General features: G+C 42.4%; 1 protein-coding gene across 1 annotated transcript in view; it reads right to left on the reverse strand.

Annotated features, from left to right (window-relative positions):
* ntrk3b (neurotrophic tyrosine kinase, receptor, type 3b) overlaps window positions 1-26,006 on the reverse strand; it is a 263,519-nt gene that overhangs the window by 128,029 nt on the left and 109,484 nt on the right. The window contains exon 4 of the mRNA XM_080729839.1: window positions 21,661-21,729. Within this exon, the coding sequence (XP_080585965.1) occupies window positions 21,661-21,729 (69 nt within the window). The remainder of the gene's footprint in view (window positions 1-21,660; window positions 21,730-26,006) is intronic.

A 26,006-nucleotide genomic window follows, 5' to 3' on the forward strand; every position in this document is an offset into this window, starting at 1 on the left:
TGGACAAATCAAATATAAACATGCCGGCGTACAGTAAATCAATCATCTTATATGATGCTTTGCAGAGCACAGACCAGTTTGGACACACTCTAGACTTGAGTGAGGTAAGTAAGTGTTGTCTGATAAACATCAGAGCCAACACCCGTGATCTCTAAAGTTGTGAACGGAGTGATGTAAAAACGAGGCTCATCAGGCTAAAGCCACAATCGCTGTACGGCATTAGCAGATTACAGTTACGAATTCCAGGTGGAACATTTCTCCTACCACAGTCTGTGTGGTCCCTGAAAGCGTTAAGCGTATAGATGCACAGAATGTTGGACTAAATAGAACATTAATACCAATACTAATGTTTATTTTCCCATACCCATGGGGTACGGTAAGTAAGTGGCTCTAGCTGCTTGTTGAACTCCTAAATGTTAGAATAAATCTTTGTAGCCAGACTGACACAGTGGGCCCTGCATTCGGTGGGTGTGTCCAGGCCAATTTTACTAATTAGACATGCGTTATCTGGGCCCAAACACCAGTGCACGGCGCTAATGGTTGGTATTGAGCCTTTGAATTACCAATCACCAGTAAGAATGAAGAAAGGCAATGACAATCGTGCTGCCTGTTAACGCAGCAGGGGAGAAAACATGCATAAAGAACTGAATTTGAGGTTAAATGCGAACACAAGGGGTTGGCAATTGCCTTCCCCCGGGACCCCAAATGATGGCCTTGTTTTAGAAATGAGGGAGCTCTGCTCCCTGGCGCTCCTCTCCACTGCTCCAGGTCCCAGCGGGACCTGGAGCAGTGGAGAGAGTCTGGAGAGAGTTGGAACATGGAAGTTGCTGCTGGCGAGCCTCAATTGTATTAGTAGACAGTCATCCTTGTATTTTTGGATCCTTTGCACCCAGGAAAACTCAGTGTCTCCTCAGCTTTAACAAACTATCCACCGTAACCATGTTTGTTGGCTGAGTTGCATCCGTGTCTAGCATAGTGGGCGTCATAAAGGAATGGTTAGGCAATCGGCCATAAACTTGAAACAATCTTTGTTCAGCTCTGGCTTGGGGACATGTGTTTAACGAGTCTAACTAGCTGTTCTACTAATGAAGTAACTATAGAGCACCGAAGTCTGATATCACTGCTGCTAGAGGGCGCTATCCCCCTGGTTCACAGTGTTATTTTTTTTTGTATTGGAATTCCCATAGAATAGGCCAGGGTAATAATAATAATAATAGTAATAACAATAATAATACTTTAGATTTATATAGCGCTTTTCTTAATATAGGATGAAATGAATAAACAATGGTGTACTTTTAATTTGAACCTGTAGGCCTTCTAATAAATCATGTTATTAATGTTATAGACTATTTTACAGTAGTCACGTTTGGTGAAAGATTTCCAGCAATAGTTGTCAAATTGCCAGCTGCGTGCATATGTGGCTGTCCTGGCTCTCAGGTAATTAAGTGCAGCAAAGTTATTCCATGCACCAGCCAAAGAGTGTTAAAAGATCGAGATTCAGCCACATGAATCTAATCTCCCTGAACTGCCCAAAGTTATTGATTGATTGGGTTTCAGCTTTCATCAAGCTTCTCTACAGAAGTTGGATCCAAACAGGATACGTGACAACTTGGCTGATATATCATCGCTCACAGAAAACAAGACTTGCTAAAAAAGAGAGTTTTTTATTAAAATATTGTACTGTGTTTTGAGAGCAGAGAGTATCTAGTCAGCATAAATAGGGAGTAAAACTGGTGACTAATATATTCTCACGGTTTCATTTAGGCAGAATTGCCTGCATGGTGTGAGTGGTAGCTAATTGTGTTATGCTGTGACTTAGGTTGTGCATTTCATCTGTTTGCTAAAGTAGAGAAATGGGCTTATTTGAGTGGTTATGAAGCAATGCCGCACAGTGCACACATTATGCCTCATGTATTTCAGGCAACTGAAGAAGTTTGGTATGGGGCCCACGGTTCTATCCACACCACCAAGAGAGTCTTGGCTGGCTGTATCACAGCTTTGGGAATTACTGAATTCAACTGCTAAGCAATGCAGTCGGAGGCAGGGTGCATACGTGGATGTGAGTGTCCCTCCATCCAGGCACATTTACAACTCAAAGTTAATGATATCTTCAAGGCAGACTATGAAAATCTCACCAGCTATCCGGTCCCAATTTTGACCTTGAGCTTTATTGTGACCTTGATGTCTTCAACCAAAAAGTTAATCATCTCTTTGGGGCAGTCGACTGATCATTCCCACTCAGTTTCATGGAAATCTGCCCACAGATTCGGCAGTGATTCTTTTTAAACACAGACAGTCACAGGACTGACTACTATACAGTATCTTGCCAAAGATAAAACCGACACCAAACTGCATTGTACCAAGGTTGCATCAAGGCCTGTGTAATATTGATACATTTAATTAATTTCTGGAAGATAAAGCATGAATGAGCTTTGAATAAATCAAAGCTCATCAGGGGCATTGCCCTTTCTTGGCTCGAAAGTTACCTAAAAAAAAGACAGCAATATGTCCATTTAAATGGAGTTAATTCAGAAACCCTTGAAGCAACATTTGGAGTCCCCCAAGGCTCAGTTTTGGGCCCAAAATTATTTATTCTCTACATTAATGATATATGTGAAGCCTTGAAAGATATGCACTGTGTTCTGTTCGCAGACGACACCAGTCTGTACACTTCGGGTGCAGATCTTGGACAGCTCTTGCAGGTAGTAGAAAGTGACTTAAAAATTCTAAAAAAGTGGTTTGACCTAAATAAATTATCATTAAATATTAGTAAAACTAAATTCATAATTTTTGGCAATAAAAAGGTAAGTTTTCCAATCAATTTAACAATCAACGACATTAAACTAGAACAAACAAATCATATAACATTTTTGGGAATAACCATCGATAGCAAACTCTGTTGGAAGCCACACATAGAAAATGTAAAAAGAAAATTAGCCAAAACCATTGCAATTCTTTATAAAATGAAAGGTCTCATCAACAAAAAATCACTCCAGACCCTGTACTGCGCCTTATTTTTGCCATATTTAACATACTGTGTAGAAGTGTGGGGAAACACATATAAAACAATCATTCATCCTATCATCATGCTTCAAAAAAAGGCAATAAGAATGGTAAATCTGGCCGATTATTATGCACCAACAAATCCATTATTTATCGACAATTACACACTGAAATTTGAAGATCTAGTCAAACTCCACTCCACAGCAATAATGTACAAGGCACACAACAAAACACTTCCAATTTGCATGCAGGAGCTGTTCAAGTCACGAGAATCTAAATATGAATTAAGGGGAACTGCAATATTTAAGAAAAATGATGGAAAGACAAACTCAAAAGGCAGATGTATCTGTCATAGGGGTAAATCTGTGGAACTCACTAGATTTTTTTTTTTTTTTTTTTTTTTTTTTTTATTAAGCTTATACAGATACAGGCTTTATGAAAAAACATTCAAAGAACCTATCATTGATCTGCAGCTACTCAGTCAGGGGTATATAAACTGATTGTTTGGTGATTAAATGTCCTTGAGCTTTATGGGATTACAGTCACATGCTGAGGAGGTGTCTGTTCAGCCTCTTCTTAAAGGCATGAATACTGCTTGCTGTAATGTCTCCAACAACAGCAGGGGGCAGGCTGTTCCATGTTGTAATAGCACAGTGGAGAAAGCTCCTATCGAGGCATTTGGTGTTTGACGGAGGGGTTTCCAGGGCGTGGCTTGGTGGTGCCCTCCTGGTGATACGACCTGGTTTGAGAGGTTTGGGTAGCAATGCTTTGAGAGCCACTGGACAGCTGGGAGTGTGCATCTTGTAAAGAACGGTTGTTGCTGCAACTGTTCTACGATGACTCAGCTTGCTGATGGCATACTGCTGTAGGGCAAGGTCTTCATCCACCCCAATGATTTTCAGTGCCTTTTTTTGGATGATGTCTAGCTGACTGAGAGTTGTCTGAGAGGCATTCATCCAGGCTAGACAGGAGTACTCCATAATACTCCTGACTTGGGTTTTGTAGATGTTGGCTCTGCCTTTAACATCCAGCTTGTTGGCCAGCTTATGCAGTGCTCCCAGACGTTGTCCAGCACGTTTACAGATGTTGGACAGATGGCTGGTCCAAGTGATTTTGCTGTCGATACAAAGACCCAGAATTTCCATCTGCTCGCTGAGCTTGATTTTGGTGGTCCCAAAGAAAAGGTCTGGGCGAGATGGCTTCCTCTTCCTTGACAGGATTATAGCCTTGCACTTACTGGGTTCGAAAGTGACCTTCCAGGCATTAGCCCACTTTCGGATGTTTTCAAGGTCTTTGTTTAGGGACGCAGCCACCTCAGGCCCATTTGATGATGTGATAGGTGCGAAAATGGTGGAATCGTCTGCATATAGAAATATGTTGTTCTCACACTGTTCCACAACATCATCTATGAAGATGGAGAATAACGTTGGGCCGAGAATGGATCCCTGGGGTACAGATGCATTGATGGGACGTGGTGATGAGGACTGACCAGAAAGCACAACTTTGATGGATCTTCCTTCTAGGTAGTTCTGTAGCCAGACATGCAATCTGCCAGTTATGCCTTTTGAGGCGAGCTTTGCACAAAGGCCATTGTGCCAGACCTGGTCAAATGCACCCTTAATGTCCAGTGCGACGATATACACTTCGCCACCTTTGTCGAGAATGTTGTTCCATGTCTGAGACAAAACTGTCAGAAGGTCGGCTGTGCTGTGGTTTGGTCTGAATCCGTATTGTTTATTGGAGATAAGATCATGGCGGAGGAGATATCTCTGTAGCTGTTTGTGGACAGAGGATTCCATGACTTTGCTGATGACAGAGAGCAGGGATATGGGACGGTACTTAGATGGATCTGATTTAGAGTCCCTTTTGTGAATTGGGATCACTCTAGCAGTTTTCCATTGGTCGGGGAACAAGCCATGAGAGAAAAGGAGTTGGAAGAGACGGCTGAGGGGACTGGCCAATTCTGCAGCACACTCCTTGAGGACCCTAGCTGGAATTTCATCAGGCCCTGAGGCCCTTCCTGGGTCCAGGTTGCGTTGGATGTTCCTTACATCTTTGGGTTTAAAGTGAACATCGCCGAGATAAGAGGATGGTAATGGGCCCTGAAGCTGAGGTTGCGCAGATGCCCCAGGCAATGTACACTTGTCCGCAAAGGTTTGGCAGAAGATGTTGGCCTTTTCACTTGCTGAGATGTGGGGAATGCCCTGGTGTTCAATGACTGGGACGTCTGTAAAGCCACTTCTCCCTGAAAGTGAGTTCACAATACCCCACCACTTCTTTGAGCTAAGTGTGTTGTCCGATAGATCTTTCTTCAGTTTGTTGTTATATTGTCTCTTTGCTCGTTTTTCTGTTTGATTGAACGCTGCTCTTGCTTCAAGAAACCTTTGTTTTGAAGCCAGATCGTTAGATGTTTGCATCTTGTGGTAGAGCCGTCGCTTTTTCGTGGCTGCTCTTCTGCACTGTTCATCAAACCAAGCTTTATCTCCAGGCTTTCTGGTGATGATCTTATTTGGTATGAATGCAGCCATGGCATCTTGCAGTAAGTTGGTAAGATTGGTGCAGATTATTTCAGGATCTTCTTCCTTGAAGACACTGGACCAATTTATGGAGGATAGGTACCCTCGCATTTCCCAGAACTGAGCTTTGTCATATCTCCATAGATAAGGACCTTAAAATGTCCAACTCAATAAAAATATTCAAAAAAACATATAAAGCCAAATTAATTAAAAAATATATAGAAACTGGATAATTAAAAGTGTTAATGTATATATTGATTGATAAAATGTTCTTTTGTTTGATCTACTTTTCTTTTGTTTGATTCAAATTGTAATCTGTGAAGCTTTAAGATGGTTAAAATTCCTTTGTTTTGCTTTTTTAAATTATTATTATCATTATTGTTATTATAATTTTTTTCTCTCTGTGCGATTTTGATCATTTATTTTTATATGAAAAAAGGTGGGCATTATAAGCTTTAGCTTCAGCCCATACCTTTTCGGACAATTTGCATTTTGATGACAAAACTGCACTGTATTTGTTTTTAAAATGATTAACCGAAATAAACTATACTAAAAAAAAAAAAAAGAATGGCACAACCCATTCATATCCTCCAATCCTAACTCACTCATTTCCACCAACCAGACCCTACTCTAACCTATGCACTACAACTACCTTTCAATATTGATAATACAGTAGTACTGAAATGGTTAAAATGTACTGTAAGATGCCGCAAAGCAGTTGATGTACTTATTTACAAATAAAGATAATGTTAAATAAAACACAGGTTGTCCACTCCTTGGTTTTACACACATTTACCCTGATGACTATCTAGTCAGCAGGCATTCCCCCAGGGCTTTCATACTAGCTAGCCTTCCTTTTCTTCCTTTTTCAACCCACTATGATGTAATTTGTCTGAGGAGCCAGACCTCGTCATGGCTTATCGACAAAAAGCAGCTGCACAACAGTCGTTTAGAGGCGAGAGGGTCAGGTAAAACAGAAAGACAGGTGGAAATTATTGAAAAATAGCAGATATACAGTACAAGCTCACAGCTGAGAGCTTGTAGATCTGCTACTTTTTGAAAAGTTGTGAAAATGTGTGAAAACTTTGAATATATGTATTTTCTAACTAAAATGTTGCCTCTGGGGGGTCCCTGGAACGAAATATTTTGAGATGGGGGTCTGTGGCCAAATACATATCATTTTGGGGGTCCTTGACATGAAAAAGGTTGAGCACCACTGACATAGAAACATAGTTTTTTTCAAAAAAAAATATTCAAAGACTTTAAAAAGCAGATCTACAAGCTCGCAGCACCGCGCTATGAGCTTGTATATCTGCTATTTTCCAATAGTTAAAGCACAAAATAATGCGTAATAATGCGTTGCCAGTCTAAATGGGTTAAACCCCCTCCCCCTATGAAGAGCATTCATGGGGGGCCTGCAGTGATTCCTTGTACCCAGGGCCCAGAATTTGGTGCGACACCCCTGCCTGGAAGAGCTGGATCCTTGTCAGTTCCTCTCCAAAAGATGGCACCCGTCTCATTCTACTAGGTGATCTAAAACTATCTGCAGACAAGTATCTTCATTTGAACTCTCCTTACCAACTCCTACTCATACAACTGGCACTATATTGCACCTAGTGGACCCGCTCTCCTTAACTCTCTAACCTCTTACTCCCCGTCATATCTCAGATCAGCACTTTATATCCCCATCCATCTCTCTCCACTCTCCTACCTAAACCTATGCCACCTCAAACTGTCACAACTTGACTGAACCTAATTTGTCCCTAAATCCCTTCTCTCTCTCTTCTTCTTCTATCCTCTCCTATATTTCCTTCCATGGTTCCTTCCCCTCCCTCTCAACTGACTCCTGGCTCCTCCTTAAGGCCTCTCCATACTTCCACAGAACCGAACTTTTCGGTTGAAAAATACACTTTTTTATTTTTTATCTTTTCCGAAAAAAAAGCGTTGGATGTTCATACTTCGCTCCTGTTCGGAGGAGGGTTCAGGGAAAAGCGTACACCATGATGCGTGTGGTGTAGGAGGCGGCGAGGCGCATTGTGAGGAGAAAGAGAACAGGAGAGAAGAGAGAGAGAGAGACAACAACAGCAGCAACGGCAGAGATGGAAAAGTTGGAAGCGGTGGCACGTATTGTGGAGGTTATGGAGGAGGAGGAAGACGAGGAGGCAGAGGAGGAGGAGGATTTTGCCCTGCTTTGTGCAGCTGAGGAGGAGGCGAGCACATCTAGCCGGCGGGGGTATGTCCGAGCCACTGCAGCTGGATGAACAGCTTTGGGACAGTGTTGTGGCCACCACCAGCATCAACCGTCTTCTTGTGAACACACACGTGATCCATCCGACCAATCACGTTTGCCGTTTCACCAAACTAGATTTCGGCGAGTCACAACATCTCGTTGTGCAAATTTCAAAACTATTGTTCGGAGAAAAAGCATTCCAGAAATTTCGAGGAATTTAATTTTATAGTTGAAATGGACCTTTTGACCGAAAACGGCGGTTTCGGTCAAAGTATGGACAGGCCTTCACTCTCTACTCTCTCCGGCACAGGGCGGGGCAATCAGATGACCTCTCCTACTTTCATTCACTTCTCTCTCCTCTTTCCACTGAGCTAGGATTCTGCCTCCAACCAACGGAAGTTTTTTTCCACCTTCTCCTTCCTCCTTAAACCCCCTCTACCTCAGGTAACTTTCTTATCAGGATGGGGTATCGTGGTGACAGGTAGACTACCTGTCACCACGATACCCCATCCTGATAAGAAAGTTTGATGGCACCAGAAGCTATTTCTCCCATCTTCTCACAAATGAAATGCCCCTTAGCCCTATTTCTCTTATACAGTATGTTCTTGGCTTTATTAAAGGTTTTTGTTTTGTTTTCTGTAAAGAGTCTTTGAGTACTTAGAAAAGTGCTATATAAGTCTGACATATCATTCTCCTCTCTCTTCAGATGAATTCCTAAAACTGGTGTCATCCTCCAGACTGTTTCCCATTCAGGACCCATTAAATGTGGGCCCATTAAATGTGAGTTACGGACACATTTTTATGGGTCCCTTAATTTAGTTAAAGTAAATTAGTTTCCTACATTTTGTTTTCAATTAGTATAAAAAAAATTAAGAAAAAAAAATCATTCCCAAAAAAGCAAAGATTTTCATGATAAAAAATAAATACATTGGAAATTCCATGAATTAGACAGCAAATTAATTAACTCTTTGAGTGCCAGTGCCCTCTAGGGGCCAAAGAATGCCAGCGCATCTCTCATAGGCGAGCGCTTTAGCTTCCAGGACTTCAGCTTCCAGGACCTGACGTGCTCACGTTCATGCACGGCATGGAAATGACCCGGATGAAGATGCTAACAGAATGGCTATTCCCATTTTGTCATCTAAAAGATCATTTTTGGGCGATTTCGCCGTAAATAAACCTCGCGCCGCTTCCCTAAAACACAAAAAAGAGATATAAGCCTTTAAAGATGCGGTCTTTCATTGGATTAGGCGGAGATTGGCGATTGCGTTCGCAAATTACGGCTGGCCGGGACGTTGTTAGCTTTCGGCTAGTAGCTACAAAAATCAAGCCAGGCTTCAGAAGGCCTCTTATCATTTTATTCATTTAATTAAATAAAGCCGAACTACTTCGGGATCGGCACACTCGTGTACTCATCGGAAGCGGCGCCGAACATCGGGTGAACATTGGGGAGCTCAAAAATGTATTTTAAACCATTTTTAATGGAATATATCGTCGGACAGAGTAGAACGGCTAGCTGGCTAGCGGCTAGCAAGCCAGGACCACCCACGACTCTACAAGCAGCTCGGGGTAAGTGAATTAATAAAAAAAAGATTGTATTGGATTGAAATAAAGCCGAACTAGTTCGGGATCGGCACCAGATGAGTTAAGAAGTAGTGAAAATAGCTGATCTACAAACTCACAACGCGGTGCGAAGTGACGCATTGCGATCTGCTGTTTTCACTAGTTTGGGTCCCAGGCAAACGTATAATTTCTCTTTTGGGTCTCGAGCTAAAAGGATTGGGAACCGCTGCTCTAGACCCCTTCCCCTCCTCAATCTTCCTGACCATTGCTCTGATCTACACCCATGTATTTCTACCATCATCAACATAACTTATCCATCAAACCAACTGGCACTCATCATGCCATGCTTACTGAAGCCCCTCCAAATGATCCCGAATGCAGCAGCATGTCTGGTCTTCAACCAAATATTTCTGTATATTGCTCGACCCCACCAAACTGTCACATGAGTTACAATGTTGGACAGAGTGAAATGAGACCAAAAAGTATGGAGCATTAATGAATAGAGCAGCAATACCCACACATTCAACGTCATTCATGAACGTACAGTACATAATACAAGAAGATTTAATTTTGTTCTGTGGGCTACGTAAAAACATTTTCCCAAACCTAGTGGTATTCAATGTTCATTTTATTGTTTGAATTTGTTCTTTGCTATAATTAAAATGTAAATCAGCATGGTTACCTAGTGCCAATTAAACCTTGAATGGAAAAAGGCATGCTGAAAGGCCGTTTGGTGCTTGGACACTGCGGGCTGAGAGCGCCCGTACACACATGACAAACCATGCAATGCAAATAAATATACACATTTAGTCACCAGTAAGACTCCCTAATCGGGAGATAAGCGACCGTTGGTCGCTTATCTCCACAAATAGGCCAAAAGTTTGTTTTACCAATTATCAAGACATACGGGCAGTTGACAGTTTGCCATGGTTACTCATTGAAGTTGAATCTCCATATATGGAGATAACCTACGCATCACACTAAGTCTGACCTCACCAGCCCATATTTGGGCATGAGCAACTTATGTCTCCATATATGGAGATATGATGACATCACACAGTCCTCAGCCGATGATGTGGCGTGATGTCATACAATACACAAACGAGCCCTACAGTATAAAGGGACAATTCTTGCCAGGAAAGAAGCATTTCTTCGACTCAGACCTTATCGCCAGGGTTGGCTTATAGCAGCTGTCGGTAGATAATGCCGGTCTTATATAAGGGTCATTTGTGTACGGTGTGATTTGCCATGGTTACTCATTGAAGTTGAATCTCCATATATGGAGATAACCTACGCATCACACTAAGTCTGACCTCACCAGCCCATATTTGGGCATGAGCAACTTATGTCTCCATATATGGAGATATGATGACATCACACAGTCCTCAGCCGATGATGTGGCGTGATGTCATACAATACACAAACGAGCCCAGATATGAGCAGGGCAAAGGTGTGACGTGTGACGTGTGACGTGACGGACGTGACGGACGTGACGGACGACCGGTGGAGGTTTTGATACTAAACTGCGACCTTACGGTCGCAATCATGTTTTGTGTGTTGTGCCTGAATACTATGATGAAAGCATTCATGCCTTTCAGCATTGGGAGCAGGCATGTAAAGATAAAAAGTAATTTGGACCGCACAAAGTCACATTTTCACCAATCCGGTCTGTGACCTAAAAAGAGTTCCTGGACTACCCCTGAACCATTCATAATCACACCTAAAACACCTTTCCCAGGTTACTATCACTGCTGCCTTGATCACTGGAAAGACTGGTTATGATACCCCTTATAATGTCATTCTGTGTAATGTTCATTTACCTCAAACTCCAATACTGTTCACTCCATGTCTCTATTAGCACTGGTGTGTATTTGACTTTTTTTTTTGAGCGGTGGTCACAACGCTCCTATACGTGGCCGTGTGTGTGGGTCTGTCTGTCTGTCTGTCTGTCTGTCTGTATGCGTGTCTGTCTGTATGGTGTATGTAGCCTGTATGTAGTACCTTTTGTGACCACACATGTTAAGGGAGGGGCGCTGTTGTTCAGGCCAGGCCAGGCCAGACACCCACCCACCCACACACACACACACACACACACACACACACACACACACACACACACACACACACAATATATATATATTTGTTTTGCTGTTGCGCAGCCTCCACAACCACCGCTCAGTTCACACGGGTGTGATTTTATTTTTTGCAATGAGGCTCGATCATTTGCATAGAAAGGGGCGAGTTACACACGAAATATTACATCTTTAAAATACCGGTATGTGAAAATAGCATGCTTGGCAGCACAGTTAGGGGTGCATTTAGCCTTTGGGAGTGCTTTGAGAATTACACGGTTTCACTTTGTCTTATTCACGTGGGTGTAGCAGCCGCACTCCTTTTATAAATTCCCCCCATGTCTTGTTTCCATTTACTCTTAACAAATAAGCCTGGGGTGTTTTTAAAACAAGGTCAATGAAATGTCATACTAATAAACATTAAACTCAGAATATTTCTTGTCACATGGGCTTTTAAATGTACAATCTAATTCCCTTTTGATCCAGTGGGAGCTCTATTAGACATGCTCACAGGTGCTGTCAATCCTATTCTATATTCTATGCACACATCTTCATCTTGGCATACCGGTATTCAATTCATATTCAAAAGCGAATAGGAAAAAAACTCCATCTGGCTTTGAGATGTATAAATATTTGACTTTGTGGAGCATTGCATCTGCTCTCACTGATCGAGAAACCCATGGATTAAAGCTCTACGTTAATGCAAGAAAAAAGCGATTGTGGGATGCACATTGCCTAAGGCACCATGGCTTTAGTTGCTAAAGGGGAGAATATGTATTTTTTCTGAGATTTCTTATGGCAGCAGGGAGAATGAGCTTCCTGAAAAGAAGGCAGTGTCTGTGTCAGTGTCAACAGAGGCGCTGGCCGGGTTTTAAATAATCTCCTATCATATAAGGCGTCAAAGCCCATATAGCAGATTTAGTCACCAGCTGCTCTCTTCAACCCTGCTGATGCACAAAGACTGCTTAATGTCTGGGCTGGGTATACTACTTTTCATTTATTAAGTTAAAAAAAGAAGCTTATTCTATCCCTCTTCTTATCTCTTGTCTATTCTGGTACTGGCAATTCTCCCCGACATAGGATAACAAGAATATTATCTGGCCACATTAGCTCTGACCCTTTAGCTCTAGGCCTAACTCCTTACTGTCCGTTTATGTTGATAATCCCGGATGTGAAGTTTATTCTGCAGTTATACTTGGAGTGGTGCTTCTGGATATTAGCGTATAAGCTAAATGCTTACACTAGCTATTAACATCATGTAATTCATCACATATCCCTGTGGTAAAGCTAGGGCACAGGTTCCTTTGGCTAAAAGACAATGCACAGACAAAGAAGGTGAGGCAATTCTTTCCCACAGGCAAAATCTAGTTGCTTGATTCAGCACAGTACTTGATTCAGTGTCATTTGGTTTTCATTCCATCACAATGATGCTACTTTGAGGCAACAATCATGTGGATTTGTAGAATGGATACAAAAAATAAGAAAGGGAGTGAGAGTTTCAAACGGAGCCTCATGAGCAGATTTATTTTCAACACTGTGGCCATAATATTTAAGTCCAGTTTTCATATCAATAACTTACATTCGAACAACATTCAAACACATCCCAGTTGCCTGGTACCGAATTTGGATTAGCAACTATCAAGCTCACAACAAGTGTCTCCAAGTGTCATCATTAAACATAACAGAAAATGTTTTTCTCCTAATTCAATTGTAATGAATTATTTTACTATGAATAATATTATCATGATTTATACTTCTATTTCTTTTTTTTTTAGGGGCATTTTCTCGAGTACCCCCTGCAGTACCTCCACGTACCCCTAGGGGTACACGTACACCCATTTGAGAAACACTAGACTCCAGTGGCTAGATAGCCTGTGCCATAACTGAAATGTTATCGGTTGTAATCCCAGCCATGGCCAATGAATCATGATCTTCAGCAATGTGTCCTGTTTAAGTGTCTTTGAGCAAGGCGCCAAGCACTCACTGCTGACTCAAGATAGGATCGTCAAATAATTACAATATAATTGTGCCTGCATGTGGAAAATAACGTTTCTCTTCAATTATAGGGTCATCACTCTTAGTTCTTAGAACTAAGAGTGATGACTGAATTTCCCTCAGGATTAATAAAGGTCTGTCTGTCTGTCTGTCTGTCTGTCTGTCTGTCTGTCTGTCTGTCTGTCTGTCTGTCTGTCTGTCTGTCTGTCTGTCTGTCTGTCTGTCTGTCTGTCTGTCCGTCCATCTGTCTAACTGGGTGTGCACCATCATGTGGGGCTATTCTATTCTATTCTATTCTATTCTATTCTACTCTATCCCTGGTCTGAAGCATGTGTGTGTTGAATATGGAGGATGAGGAGTCCTCTGAGGTCAAACTGCAGTAGGTAGCACATTATGGGGTTTAGCCGTGACAGAGAGGCAGTATTTTATCAGCACAGCTGATCGGTCAAAACTGAGAATGGTATTTCCTGGACCTGGCTGGTCTGAGAAACAACTCCTGATAAAGGTCTAAAGAAAAAAGAAAAAGCAAGAGATGATGACACATTCACAGTAAAATCCTTAATTTTTATGTAACCAAATGGATTCCATTTTGTTACATTAATCTTGTAAACTTTCAGAGTCACAAATGGATAAATTAACACTGAGGTGTTTGATAGTACTAGGCGGACTAAAGAGTTTCCTTATTGTCGAATGCACTGCTGATTTCTGGGGCTTTGTTCTTGTATGTGTGCACAAAGTGTGGACATCATTTCCAAGAAACGGAATGTATCGACGATTACTTGTGATTATGATTAATGTGCATACATTTAAGCACAGCTCTGACCATACATACAGCTGTAAGCATGAGAATAAACATTCATGGTTTATTTATTCTTCAATATATGATCAAATAGCATTAGTGCACTAAGTCAATCAGATGCAGATGAATGAAGCAGGGCAGTAGCACCAGGTGCTTTATTGTGGTAAATCCCCCCCCCCCCACACACACACACACACACACACATACTTTTGAACAGTTATTTCATGTCCACACAATAAAACACAACAAACATTACAGGTGCAGTTAAGCAACATTTACAAAGTCATGGCACATGTTTTCCTAATACAACAAGAATGTCGGATGCGTCTCTCCGCCATAATATATGGCGACCACCACCAACCATAGCAGAGACAATGCAACACTTTGCTAGTCCTTCTGACTCGCCTCTGGACATCCCAGGCATGTCCCAGGCTGGAACACCAGAGAAAGCAAAAAGTTCACAGTCTCGCACCGTCGTCCGGTGACAATGCGCCCTCCGTTTCCCTCTCATGGGCATGGAAGCGGACGGACACAAAGCAAGGAAGTCACCGGGACCACTTTACTCTCCCTGGTCTCCCCCAGGCAGCTGTTCATGGTTCACGGGAGGTGCCGCGAGGTAGCGTCGGTCACCAGGAGACTACGTCGCCAAGTACATCTTGTTTGTGGTCAAGCACATAGCCACAGAATTGATCTGTGGGCATTGCTCTAAAAATCTGCAGCTACAACCAGGGCAGGAATTTCAGGGAGGCCATGAAGGCCATGGCCGTCCTTGCCCCTCAGTTTGGCCTTGTGCCCCTTCAAAAAGTGGCATGACCTGAGGCCACAGTGGCCTTAATGCCCCAGCTGACTGTACCACTTTCCCCTCTGTCTCTTTCTTGTCATTAGCCAATTTAAGCTTTGTACGGCTACGGCAGATGACAACAGTTTTTTTTAAAACAATTTTACTTAATATCCTCTTAATACCCGCTCAAGGACCCCTGGACTTTGAGAACCACTGGTGCCAGTACACCCAGAAACGCCATTGCAGAGAACCATACCAAAACATGTCTTCCAAGGCAATGAATGATCTGAACAGTTTAAGAGCTGTGTTTCTCAAATGCCCTTTGACATTAACACTGGGGTTCTTATCTGGGATTCTTATAAGCAAATGAATAATGTGGATGATGTCAATATGACAATTCTTCTCTAATTGCCTTTAGTGCTTTGAAAAGTTCAAAGCCATCACTTTGGAAAAAATTGAGGTAAGAAAGTAGTAAAAGGTTCAGAGATGGCCATGGAATTAATAACAATAATACACTTGACTTTTAAAGCATCTTTTCAAAATGGATTATAAATTGCTCTATCTACACCTTCCCTCTCAGCTTTCCTACTTTCCTACTATAAAATAAAGTTCAAAGGGATGACTAACCGCTCTCCCACTTTAAAAACACAGCATGTGTTCTCCATGTCTACTGGACTAATATACATTTAGTATTTTATTCATGGTAATATTATTCACCACTCCTTTTGTATGTCTGTGGCAAAAATATATTTTGAGGAAAATGTCCATCACAAGCCCAGGGGTTGATGACCCATGACCAATGCAGTAAGTTTGATTTGTGCAGGGCTGAGATTTCACTGCAGATAGTCTACATTTCAAAATCATCCTAACACTTAAATTCAATTAATTCTTTCAATGGACTAAACCTTGTTTTATTTGATGGCCTTAGCATTTGGCCTTTGTGCCCTCCCAAAATTGACAACAACAAAGGCCAATTGGCCTTGCCCCTAAAACAACGAAGTTCTAGGCATGGCTACAACTGTACATTAATGCTCGTAGTTAGAACATGTGTGTGGTTGTTAGTTACAGTAGCTGTTGTTTACATAACAAACAACACTGGCGTCCTCTGGGCTCTGGCGTCTCACCATGCCGCCACGCACGCACGCACGCACGCACGCACGCACGCACGCACGCACGCACGCACGCACGCACGCACGCACGCACGCACACACACACACACACACACACACACACACACACACACACACACACACACACACACACACACACACACACACACACACACACACACACACACACACACATTCTCTAGTACAGAGCTAAGCTGCACACTTAGACTGTTATGGTGTGGTGTCAGTGATCAGGGGCCTGTCTGCCTAACTAAAGACATGATTATATAACATTCTGCAAATAGAGGAAGGCATACAAGTAAGTGAAATGATGAGTCACAGTCCTCATTGAAAATAATTATGTCAAATGATTCCAAATACAATAAATCAGCTAAATACTCTAACATATTGGAGATAAATATGAGGGAGGAACATTTTCACTTGCCAAAACATATAAAAAATATTGTCATTGTAATATGTTGACTTCTTCAAGTATATTCAAGCTGTTGTGCCGGTTTCCCAAAAATAGGGCCCCTCAAGTGCCAAATAAACCACAACATCCTGGCATCCATTCCCATCTCAGGGGCTGTGCTGCATGTCATCCCTCCTCCTCTCACTTGTCTCTCTTCATCGGCCCGTCTAAATTAAGCACAAGTGCCTGAAAAATAGCCTTTCAAAATGAAAAACTGCCGTCGCGCCCGGGTGGCTCAATCAGTTAATGCGTTCGACCTCGTATAACTGCAGCATCCGGGTTCTGTTCTCACCCCTTGTACTGTACTCGGCCTGTCACCACCTCTCTGTACCTTCCCTTTTAAGCCAGACTCATACTTTGCCGTACAACAAGTCACGGCCTGAAAGTAGACGATCTATAAGCTCACAAAGCTCTTCACTGTCCCGTCTGCATACCCTTAAAACAACCTTTAAAATAGAAAAGATGGAAGACATGATGTCATTGCGAGCAGGGTTTCCCCTATCTCCTCTTCAGCCGGCTGTCTCTAAGAGGAGGAGCAGGTATACTCTCTGAGGAGCTGGCCCGCTTCTTCCTCCTCGAAAATAGGACAACAAGGCAAGGAGGCCTCCTGAAATAGTATTTCCCTTTTCTGTGGGAAGCCACGTCACCAGCTGCACCTCTGCTGCACTGTCCCGACAGGACATGCTGGACAGAAGGCATGAGGGCTAATAGTGTTAATCTGAAGGTTGGGGAAAGATGGGTTTGGGACAGCAAGGTTGCCGTTTTGGCGAGTACAGAAATGGAACGATAAACCCCTGCAGGGGTGCAATGTAACAGTTAATCAAACTAATTGATTTTTATTATTTAAAAAAACATGAATTGGTTACAATGAAATAATCAATTTGGTTGAAGACTGGTTGCACTGGGAAGGTCCCAGTCAGGTCAATAGCACAAGACTATGTTGTGACAAGACTACTGGGCATCTCCCAGGTGTGCAAGTGTACAAATCAATCTATCTACCGGTATCTATCTATCTATCTATCTATCTATCTATCTATCTATCTATCTATCTATACAATCTACACTTCTACAGTATACAACACAGTATTCATTTAATTCTAAGAGTGTAAAAATGGAACTAGTGACTACTGTTTGTCAGGTGAAGCATTGTAAACTAAACTAGGAACAATTTAAACATTCAGTAAAAAAAAGAGAAAGGATTATATATAACAATGAACAGTTAATGACAAAAATTATAATTGATGAATCGTTGAGTTGGAAATGGGTCATGCAAGCACAATTATTATATTTTTGATAAGAAGCTGCACTGCAGTTGGGTGTGCAGTATTACTCACAGAGAGAAGATTAAGACTTGTTTGTAGACCATTATACAACAGCTAGTTCCAACTGCACCATTGGCCAAAAGACATAGAGCCATGCCAATAACCACCATTTACAAACAGGCAAATTAAAAATGTCTCATTACTATCAATATTATTCTGCATCGAGACAAATTGGGACCTTGTAGATTGTAGAGTTTAAATAGGGTTAAAGTGATAAATGTATGTTTTGTAATGATAATCAAAATCTAAAAAGTATACCTAGTAACTAAAGTTTTCAATTAAATGTAGTAGAGTAAAATTACAATATGTGAATCCGAGATGTAGAAGTGAAAGTATTGGAAATACTCAATGAAAGTACAAATACTTAAGTACAGTGCTTGTACTTAAAGTTACTTTACACCACTGGTGTTGTGCCTATGATGCAGCACAGCCATGTCTCCATATAGCACTCTAATTGCTTAAAACACTGACAACCATTGGTCCATGACATATTTACAAGACCCTCTTGATGAACGTCCGGAGGGACAGAAACAGCTTGCAGCTTGCGCAACGTAGCTACTCCCGTGTCATCCTCTACTCTGCACAAAGGTTTTTTAGCTCACGCCGCCACCCCAGCATCCACCTGTGGGCTCTGTTTATACTAGTAAGACGCCTCAGGGCGACAGGCAGTGATGTGGACATCAGGGATGTCCATATATGGGCATAAAAGGGATTTGTTTCCCTGGCATCACAGGGATCTCCATATCTCCATATATAGGCATAAAAGGGATTTGTTCCCCCTGGCATCACAGGGATCTCTCTAAGGCTAGGGCTCCACCAAAATGACGGCGTCGTGCCGGCGTCGGACGGCGTCAAAAAAAGAACCGGGGCGAATTTGAGCGTCCGACATTGACGTTGACGTCGGCAGTGGAGCACCCTTCATTGATTAAAACGGGAGCGTTCCCAGCGTTGACGTTGACGCAATGCTCGACGCGCCTGACATCAGGGAACTCCATATATGGGCATAAAAGGGATTCTGTTAGTGTGACATCACAGTGAAGCCAGAGCGTGATGTCAGAGCAGCAAACCCATTCTGGTAGAGTGGTTCCCCTGAGGGAGAGGTCACGCCACAGTGATGTGGACATCAAGGATGTGGACACCAGGGATCTCCATATATGGGCAATTGGGCATAAAAGGTATTTGTTCCCCCTGGCATCACAGGGATCTCTCTAACAGGGCATCATTAATATTGACTAGAAGCTTGGCCGAGCGTCTAGTCGGGGCCGGCCAACTCGGGAATGATGTAAATAGGGAATCAATGCCCCGCCCGCCCTTTAATGCAAACCCCATTATACCTGTACGCACGCACGCACAGAGACTTCTCGAGTTTATTGTAAGATCACATCAGGGAACTCCATATATGAGCATAAAAGGGATTCTGTTAGTGTGGCATCACAGTGAAGCCAGAGCGTGATGTCAGAGCGCAAACCCATTCTGGTAGAGTAGTTCCCCTGACATCACAGTGATGGTGAGTGCGATATGAAATGTAAGCTTACCATAATCAGAGTAATCCTTAATCATTTTCAATCATATTCAAGGGCTTTTGGAGAAATGAGACAGACAGAGCACTGCAGAGGGAAGGTTTGTGTGGGTCTGTGTCCACTAGCTGGGAGCTGATGCCAATAAGTAGTTGACGGCCCCTCGTTAATGAATCAAAGGAAGGCAATTATGTCTCTGCACTGTCCAACTAGCAGCTGACGCATACTTTTCAAGCAGATTGGTTAATTGGTTCTTAACTTATTTTGTTTAACTTTAAGGAGTGCATTTCTCATAATAATTATAATAATGGTAGTACAAGAGCAGCAACAACACAGCAAAGTGTTTCTCAACTTTTTTTCTGCCAGGGCACACTTTACACAGCCAAAGGATCCCAGGGCACACCTAGATATATGGAGTGTGTGGCTATTTTCAAAATGTTTGCCTCTTTCTTATATTATTTTACAATTTGGCCAATGTTTTACCAGTTTTTATATAGTTTGTTGATTATCTTTGAGGCAGTAAGGGTCTATTTTACTTTCTTTCTTGAGGTATTAAACATGTTTTAAAAGTTCTTAAATCGTGACTTATTTGTATTTATTTTTATTTTATTTATTTTTTTGTCGCTGGAGTAGCGGGAACGCCGCCGTTGCCCCCCGCAATGCTGTGGCCCTCGGCTTGGTACCCTAGACATAATTCGGCCCTTGGGGAGAACTAATTGGGGAACCCTGGTCTATGGGTTTGCCCATAGACCGTTTACACGTCTACACGTGTACACGTGTACACGTCTACACGCGGACAAGCTGTGATGGTTCTCATGGTAAACTGAGAACTGATAAACCTTCGGTCGCAATGATTCCCTTATGGGCGTCTATTTCATTCCATTCCCAAAATATAGTTGGAAAATCATTTATTATAATTCTGCTTGAAATGGACCAAACTATGTTTCATATATATCTAGGCTCAATACAAATATATTCTAAATTCAATCCAAGAATTGTCTGACTGAAATGACGGTGTTGCCTTATTATAGCATATTAAAAATGCCTAGAGGGTGGGTCGACAGTGGACATCACAAACGTAACATCTAGACTGGCAAGGCTTGTGAGAAACAGTGTTCAGGGGTCTGCCATGACAACAATCACACCAGGGGCCATGTTGTACAACCTAGCTTACTGTGTCAGAGGCCCACAGAGGCCACATGTTGTCCAGGCACACCGTTGCTCGGATCCTCATCAAACTTGGCACAAACACTGTTCTGGGGTCTGGCAAGAGGATAGTGAAAAAAACTAAATTGTACTCATGGGGTTACAGCAGCTATCCAGTGATGTCTGTGTGTGATGGCTCAAATGACACCAAACAAACACAAAATAGGTTAGGACTGCCTCCTTCCTCCTAAGACAGCATTTTCTGTCTGCTTGTGCAAGCACACGTGTTTGTGCGTGTGCGTGCTCGCATGTTTGTGTGTGTATGTGTTAATTAATCCAACTAAATGACTTCTAAGATGGCAGAATGAAACAACCCCAGGGGGTCTCTTCCAACTCATACTCAAAACAAACTAGTCACTTTGTAACATACATTAGAAGTCTTGTACACTCTTGGAGTTACATGGGGCATTAATTACTGCAACACTGAGGATTTTACTGTCCGTCTATACTTGCAATTAAAAAGTCAGTCGATCCTCAGAAAAAAAGTCTGTGGACGTGTTTTTCTCTCTAATAAGTGTAAGTACAGTACAGTGTAGACACGTTAATTTAACCACTTTGCGCGCATGTGTGTGTGTGTGTGTGTGTGTGTGTGTGTGTGTGTGTGTGTGTGTGTGTGTGTGTGTGTGTGTGTGTGTGTGTGTGTGTGTGTGTGTGTGTGTGTGTGTGTGCGTGCGTTCGCATGCATGCGTTCGCATGCATGCGTTGGTGCGTTTCCAACTAAATATAATTTCCAGCAGCACCTTTAAGTTATTTCTAGAGTTAGAGCCACAAGTGCATGGCATCATCTTTACCTTCTACGAATCCAAGTACGCCTCTTGTCTCAAACTACTGGATGAAATGAAGGACAACCTTCTGCTGGACATGTATCTGGCTCCTCATGTCAGAACACTGTACACACAGATCACGACGTGTTTTGCGTGCGTGCGTGCATCCATACATGTGCTTGAATGTGCATTGTAATTATGTCGCAAAACATTTCAGTCTGAGGGAGCTCAGATGTGTTGTGGACATGAAACATCCTTTGATAATGATCGACATTCATCAGAAGAAGAGAAAATAAGGACAAAGTAGAACTTACAACTCGCTGAGTTGAAGATGCTGGAACAGCTGCCATGACAATGTTGTCATAGGGTTCTTAGATAGGTTACTGTAGGAGAGAAGGAACAGAGAGAATGCAAAAGATTAAGTGAGTGGGATATGTACAGTAGGCCACTGGTTCCCAAACGGTCCCGGTGTACCTTGGGAATTTGTCAACCACACATTATTTATTATTACAATATATGCGACTAAAACATCCAACACATACAGTACCACATCTTCCCCTTTTCTCTGTTTGGTAGACTTTCAGCTGAAATTGCAATCAGCTGCGTTTGGAATGATAATCATTTATTTATTTATTTTTAATACAGTATTCTTCTAAAACATCTGTTTTAATTTTAATATGGTTGTTGCAGAAATGCACAAAATGTGCCATCATTCTGTTTTTAACGCTCTTGACAGCAGTGTGTTAGCATTTGATTGGATTTTGCAGGTGGCAGAGTATGAAAAGAGAAAAAGATCTGCCTGCTCGCATCGCAACGCTTTGTGAGCTTGTAGACTGTCTATTTCCGCTATTGACGCACAACAAAGTATATATACTGTAGGGTTTAAGTGGTTAAACAAAAATGCAGGTCTCTATAGTGGTTACAGATAAGAGGAGAAGCTGTTATTGACCACAGCAGAAGGAAATGAGAGGAAATGGCCAAGTGTGCCTCCAGGGCTCGATGCAACTCAATAAAAAGAAAGTTGACCATTTTTAAAGTCAACAAATCCAATTGACTTTAGAATGCTGGAGGGAGCTGAGAGCCACCAATCCAATAGAGACGGCCAGAGACCCCACAGATCACTTTAAATATGCCAACACACATCTGCAAATATATATAAGAGTATACAAACAACTCTAAAAGTACAGAAACAGAACTTTGTCACAAAAAACAAACATAGCCCATGATCAAATTCTTTATGATGTACCTGTATGTCAATCTCTTGAGTGACACAGAATCCCTAATTGTGGCAGTGTGAGTGTGAAGAAGTGTGTTGACTTTCTCTTGATGAAACAGATTAAACTAAAGTTAAAACTGATCTGAGAGCACTAACGGTGTTATCATTCATTCCATCCATCCATCCATCCATCCATCCATCCATCCATCCATCCATCCATCCATCCATTTATTCAATAGAATATGTCAGTGTTAATAGAATCTATATAAGTAGAATCACCACAACACTCAAAAGGTAGCACCACCACCAAATGCTAGCAAAGTCAGTGGTTTCTGTTGTGTGTGACCATGCAGAGACAGTTCAGGGAAAGAGGGGGGAGCCTATTTCACCCACACAATACTCCGGCCAATGCTCGGAACCGAAAACATGCTGATCGAAGCGGTGTGTTGTCAGCGCAATCTCCCCAGCAACGCCAGGCAAGCTTCTAAATATATGGAGCATCACAGTAGCTCAGTTGGTGGAGCTAGGGAAAGATGTCTTTATTATAGGGAGTCGCTGAGGGGCATATACTGTAAGGGACAACCATCTCAAGCTCAACGCAAGCAAGACTAAGGAGATGGTGGTGGACTTCCGCACCTCCAAGAGAGTCCCCCCGGTGCCAAGCACCATTAACGGTGAGGTGGTTGAGCTCGTGGATAACTACAAATTCCTCGGAGTACACCTGAATAGTTCACTGGACTGGTCGGACAACGCGCAGGCGATTCACAGCAAGGGGAAAAGCAGGCTGTTCCTCCTGAGAAGACTGAGATCGTTTGGGGTGTGCAATAGGATGCTACAGATGTTCTATCAGTCTGTCATGGCAAGTGTCCTCTTTTTTGGCATAACATGCTGGGGTGGCAACAACAGAGCAGGTGACACGTTTAACCTAAACAGACTGGTGAAGAAAGCTGGCTCTGTCGTTGGGTCCTCTCTGCAGGGGGTGGAGGAAGTAACCAGGGTGCGCACTGGGAAGAAGCTAGATTCCATCTTGGAGAACTCCTCCCACCCCCTCCATCTAGAGATCACCAGTTACTGGAGTAAGAGAGGAAACGACCGCTTTACCTACCCAGTACGGAGATGTGAGAGATTAGGAAAATCTTTTGTACCGGCTGCCCTTAAGCTGTACAACGAGACACATAACGGACGCTTGAAAAGGTCTCCCTTCCTAACTTAGACTTCGGAACCATTGCTGTATTGACTCTAAGGAACAATTGCTGTATTGACTTTGAACTCTAAGGACCTTCCAGGAAGAGTGCTCAGGTGCGCCTTGGGGTGACACGCTTCCTAGTTTCTTCGTTTTTTCGCACTGATTTTTGACACTGCACTATTAGGTTGTTAGTGTTGGTAGTTTCTGAGTATTTTTGCTTTGTTTAACAATGACAGTGAGATACTTGTTTGCACTAACTAGCATTGACTGCTATGGTCTCTTTTGCAAGACACTTTATGTATATATACTTATATATTATTCGCCCCCCTCTATTGATGCACCTTCTCCTTATTGGTACTGTACTGCTCTTGTCTTTGTTTTGTTTTTTTCCCCTCTTATCTATCTTTCTTACGTCTCTGTAACTTTGTAAATAACTGTATACTGCTGTGCTACTACTGGACAACTAAATTTCCCCCTTGGGATAATAAAGGTATCTATCTATCTAAACCGCACAGAGGGAAATATCTTGTGTGGCACTGATAATATCTTTCTTAATTCTTTGCTATTACGTGTTAGCATTCTGATTAATGTGGGTTAAGATGCAGGTTAAGATGAGAGTGTGGATTGATACCATAATGCATCCTGAAGCTCTTCCCCCTTTACAATAACATTTTGTGGGGTGATCATTTATTTGTAGTCTGTGGGATAGTGTGTGCCACTTATACTGTAGAGTCAGTTCTCCTGATTATAACTGTGTATTTTATGTTTTCTCTGAATTCTGCACCTAAACAGAAAGGGACTACATTATGTTCTACGTTGAAACATTTAGGGACTGCATGCATGGTGTTTAATATAGGATTGTTGTTCTATGATTTTCTCCTGTTTGTAACAGGCGCAATAAGTGTTATCCTTTAGAACCAATGGTAGTTATTATTTTAAAGGTTGTGTGCAAGTGTACACGTGTGTGTGCTTGCGCTCTCTCTCTCACACACACAAGCGCACACACACACACACACACACACACACACACACACACACACACACACACACACAGTCACACACACACACACACACATGCACACGCACACGCATGCACACGCTCCATTGGCAGCGGTGGGAAAACAGAATTGTTAAAGAAGGTCAGGTCCCAATGTGCCCACAACAGTAAAAATAAATAAATAAAAACTTTTTCTTTGACAGAAAAACCAACGTGGAAGAAGAAGGGTGAGCTCGGTATTCACATCCTCACCTCTCAGCCCCTCCCGGAGCCACAGTCTTCATCAATATTAACACCTAGACGTATCCCAGGGCAAATCTCATACACTTATTCCCCCTCCACTCCATGAAATTTTAATCAGTATCCTGTGAAATGAGAGGTTGAAGATGATGGTGAGTCTGTTTCAACCCTTATTTATGTTGGGAAAGCTGGGTCACCTGAGTACAGCAACATTCACAACACATGTACTTGTACAGTAGTTACGCAATAATCTACTGTTGACCACTGGGAGCTGCTGTAGGAGGGGTGTGTTAGCTTAGTTAGTGGTTAGTGATGATTTTGATTGCTCCCAACCAATGGGGCTGTTAAGTCTGACATCATTTTGTAGGCAGAGGAGAACTTTTGGGGCCAAAAGGCCCCAGCGCCCGTGAATCTTTTTACTATTTTTACTATTTACAAAATTTTCTTCTCTTTGTTGTTGAAAGGAAAGTGATAGAATTATACTTTAGTCGTTATTTTTGTCTCGGATCTGTTGAATTAGCGAGGGACAGATATTGACAATAAATCTGCTTGGAGGTCTGACTACAAAATTATGTCACGGCTTAAAAGCCCCATAGCATTTATTGTCTGCTCTGTCCCAACCAATAGCATTTATTTCCGTGCTGCATTTCTGGAGTGGATATAGAAAGATGGCATACTGTACTTGGGTAAAATTTCTACACATTTTAACTTTGTTCGTGATGTCATGTTTCCCTGTTTCAACAATTAGAAGGACCGAATGCAGTTTCCGGCAAGCAGCCACGGGAGAGAGCAGACGTGACTGTTTTAATACTTTATTCATTTATTTATTTATACATTATTGACTATGGGCACACGCTGGTCCACTGGTGATCGTGGTGTGTGTGTGTGTGTGTGTGTGTGTGTGTGTGTGTGTGCGTGCGTGCGTGCGTGCGTGCGTGCGTGCGTGCGTGCGTGCGTGCGTGCGTGTGTGTGTGGGTGGGGGGGGGGGGGTGATACAGTAGGTTCGGCAACAGTGGCAGAA

The sequence above is a fragment of the Nannobrachium achirus genome (genome assembly GCF_963921795.1).
Source record: "Nannobrachium achirus genome assembly, chromosome: 7".
NCBI lineage: Eukaryota > Metazoa > Chordata > Actinopteri > Myctophiformes > Myctophidae > Nannobrachium > Nannobrachium achirus.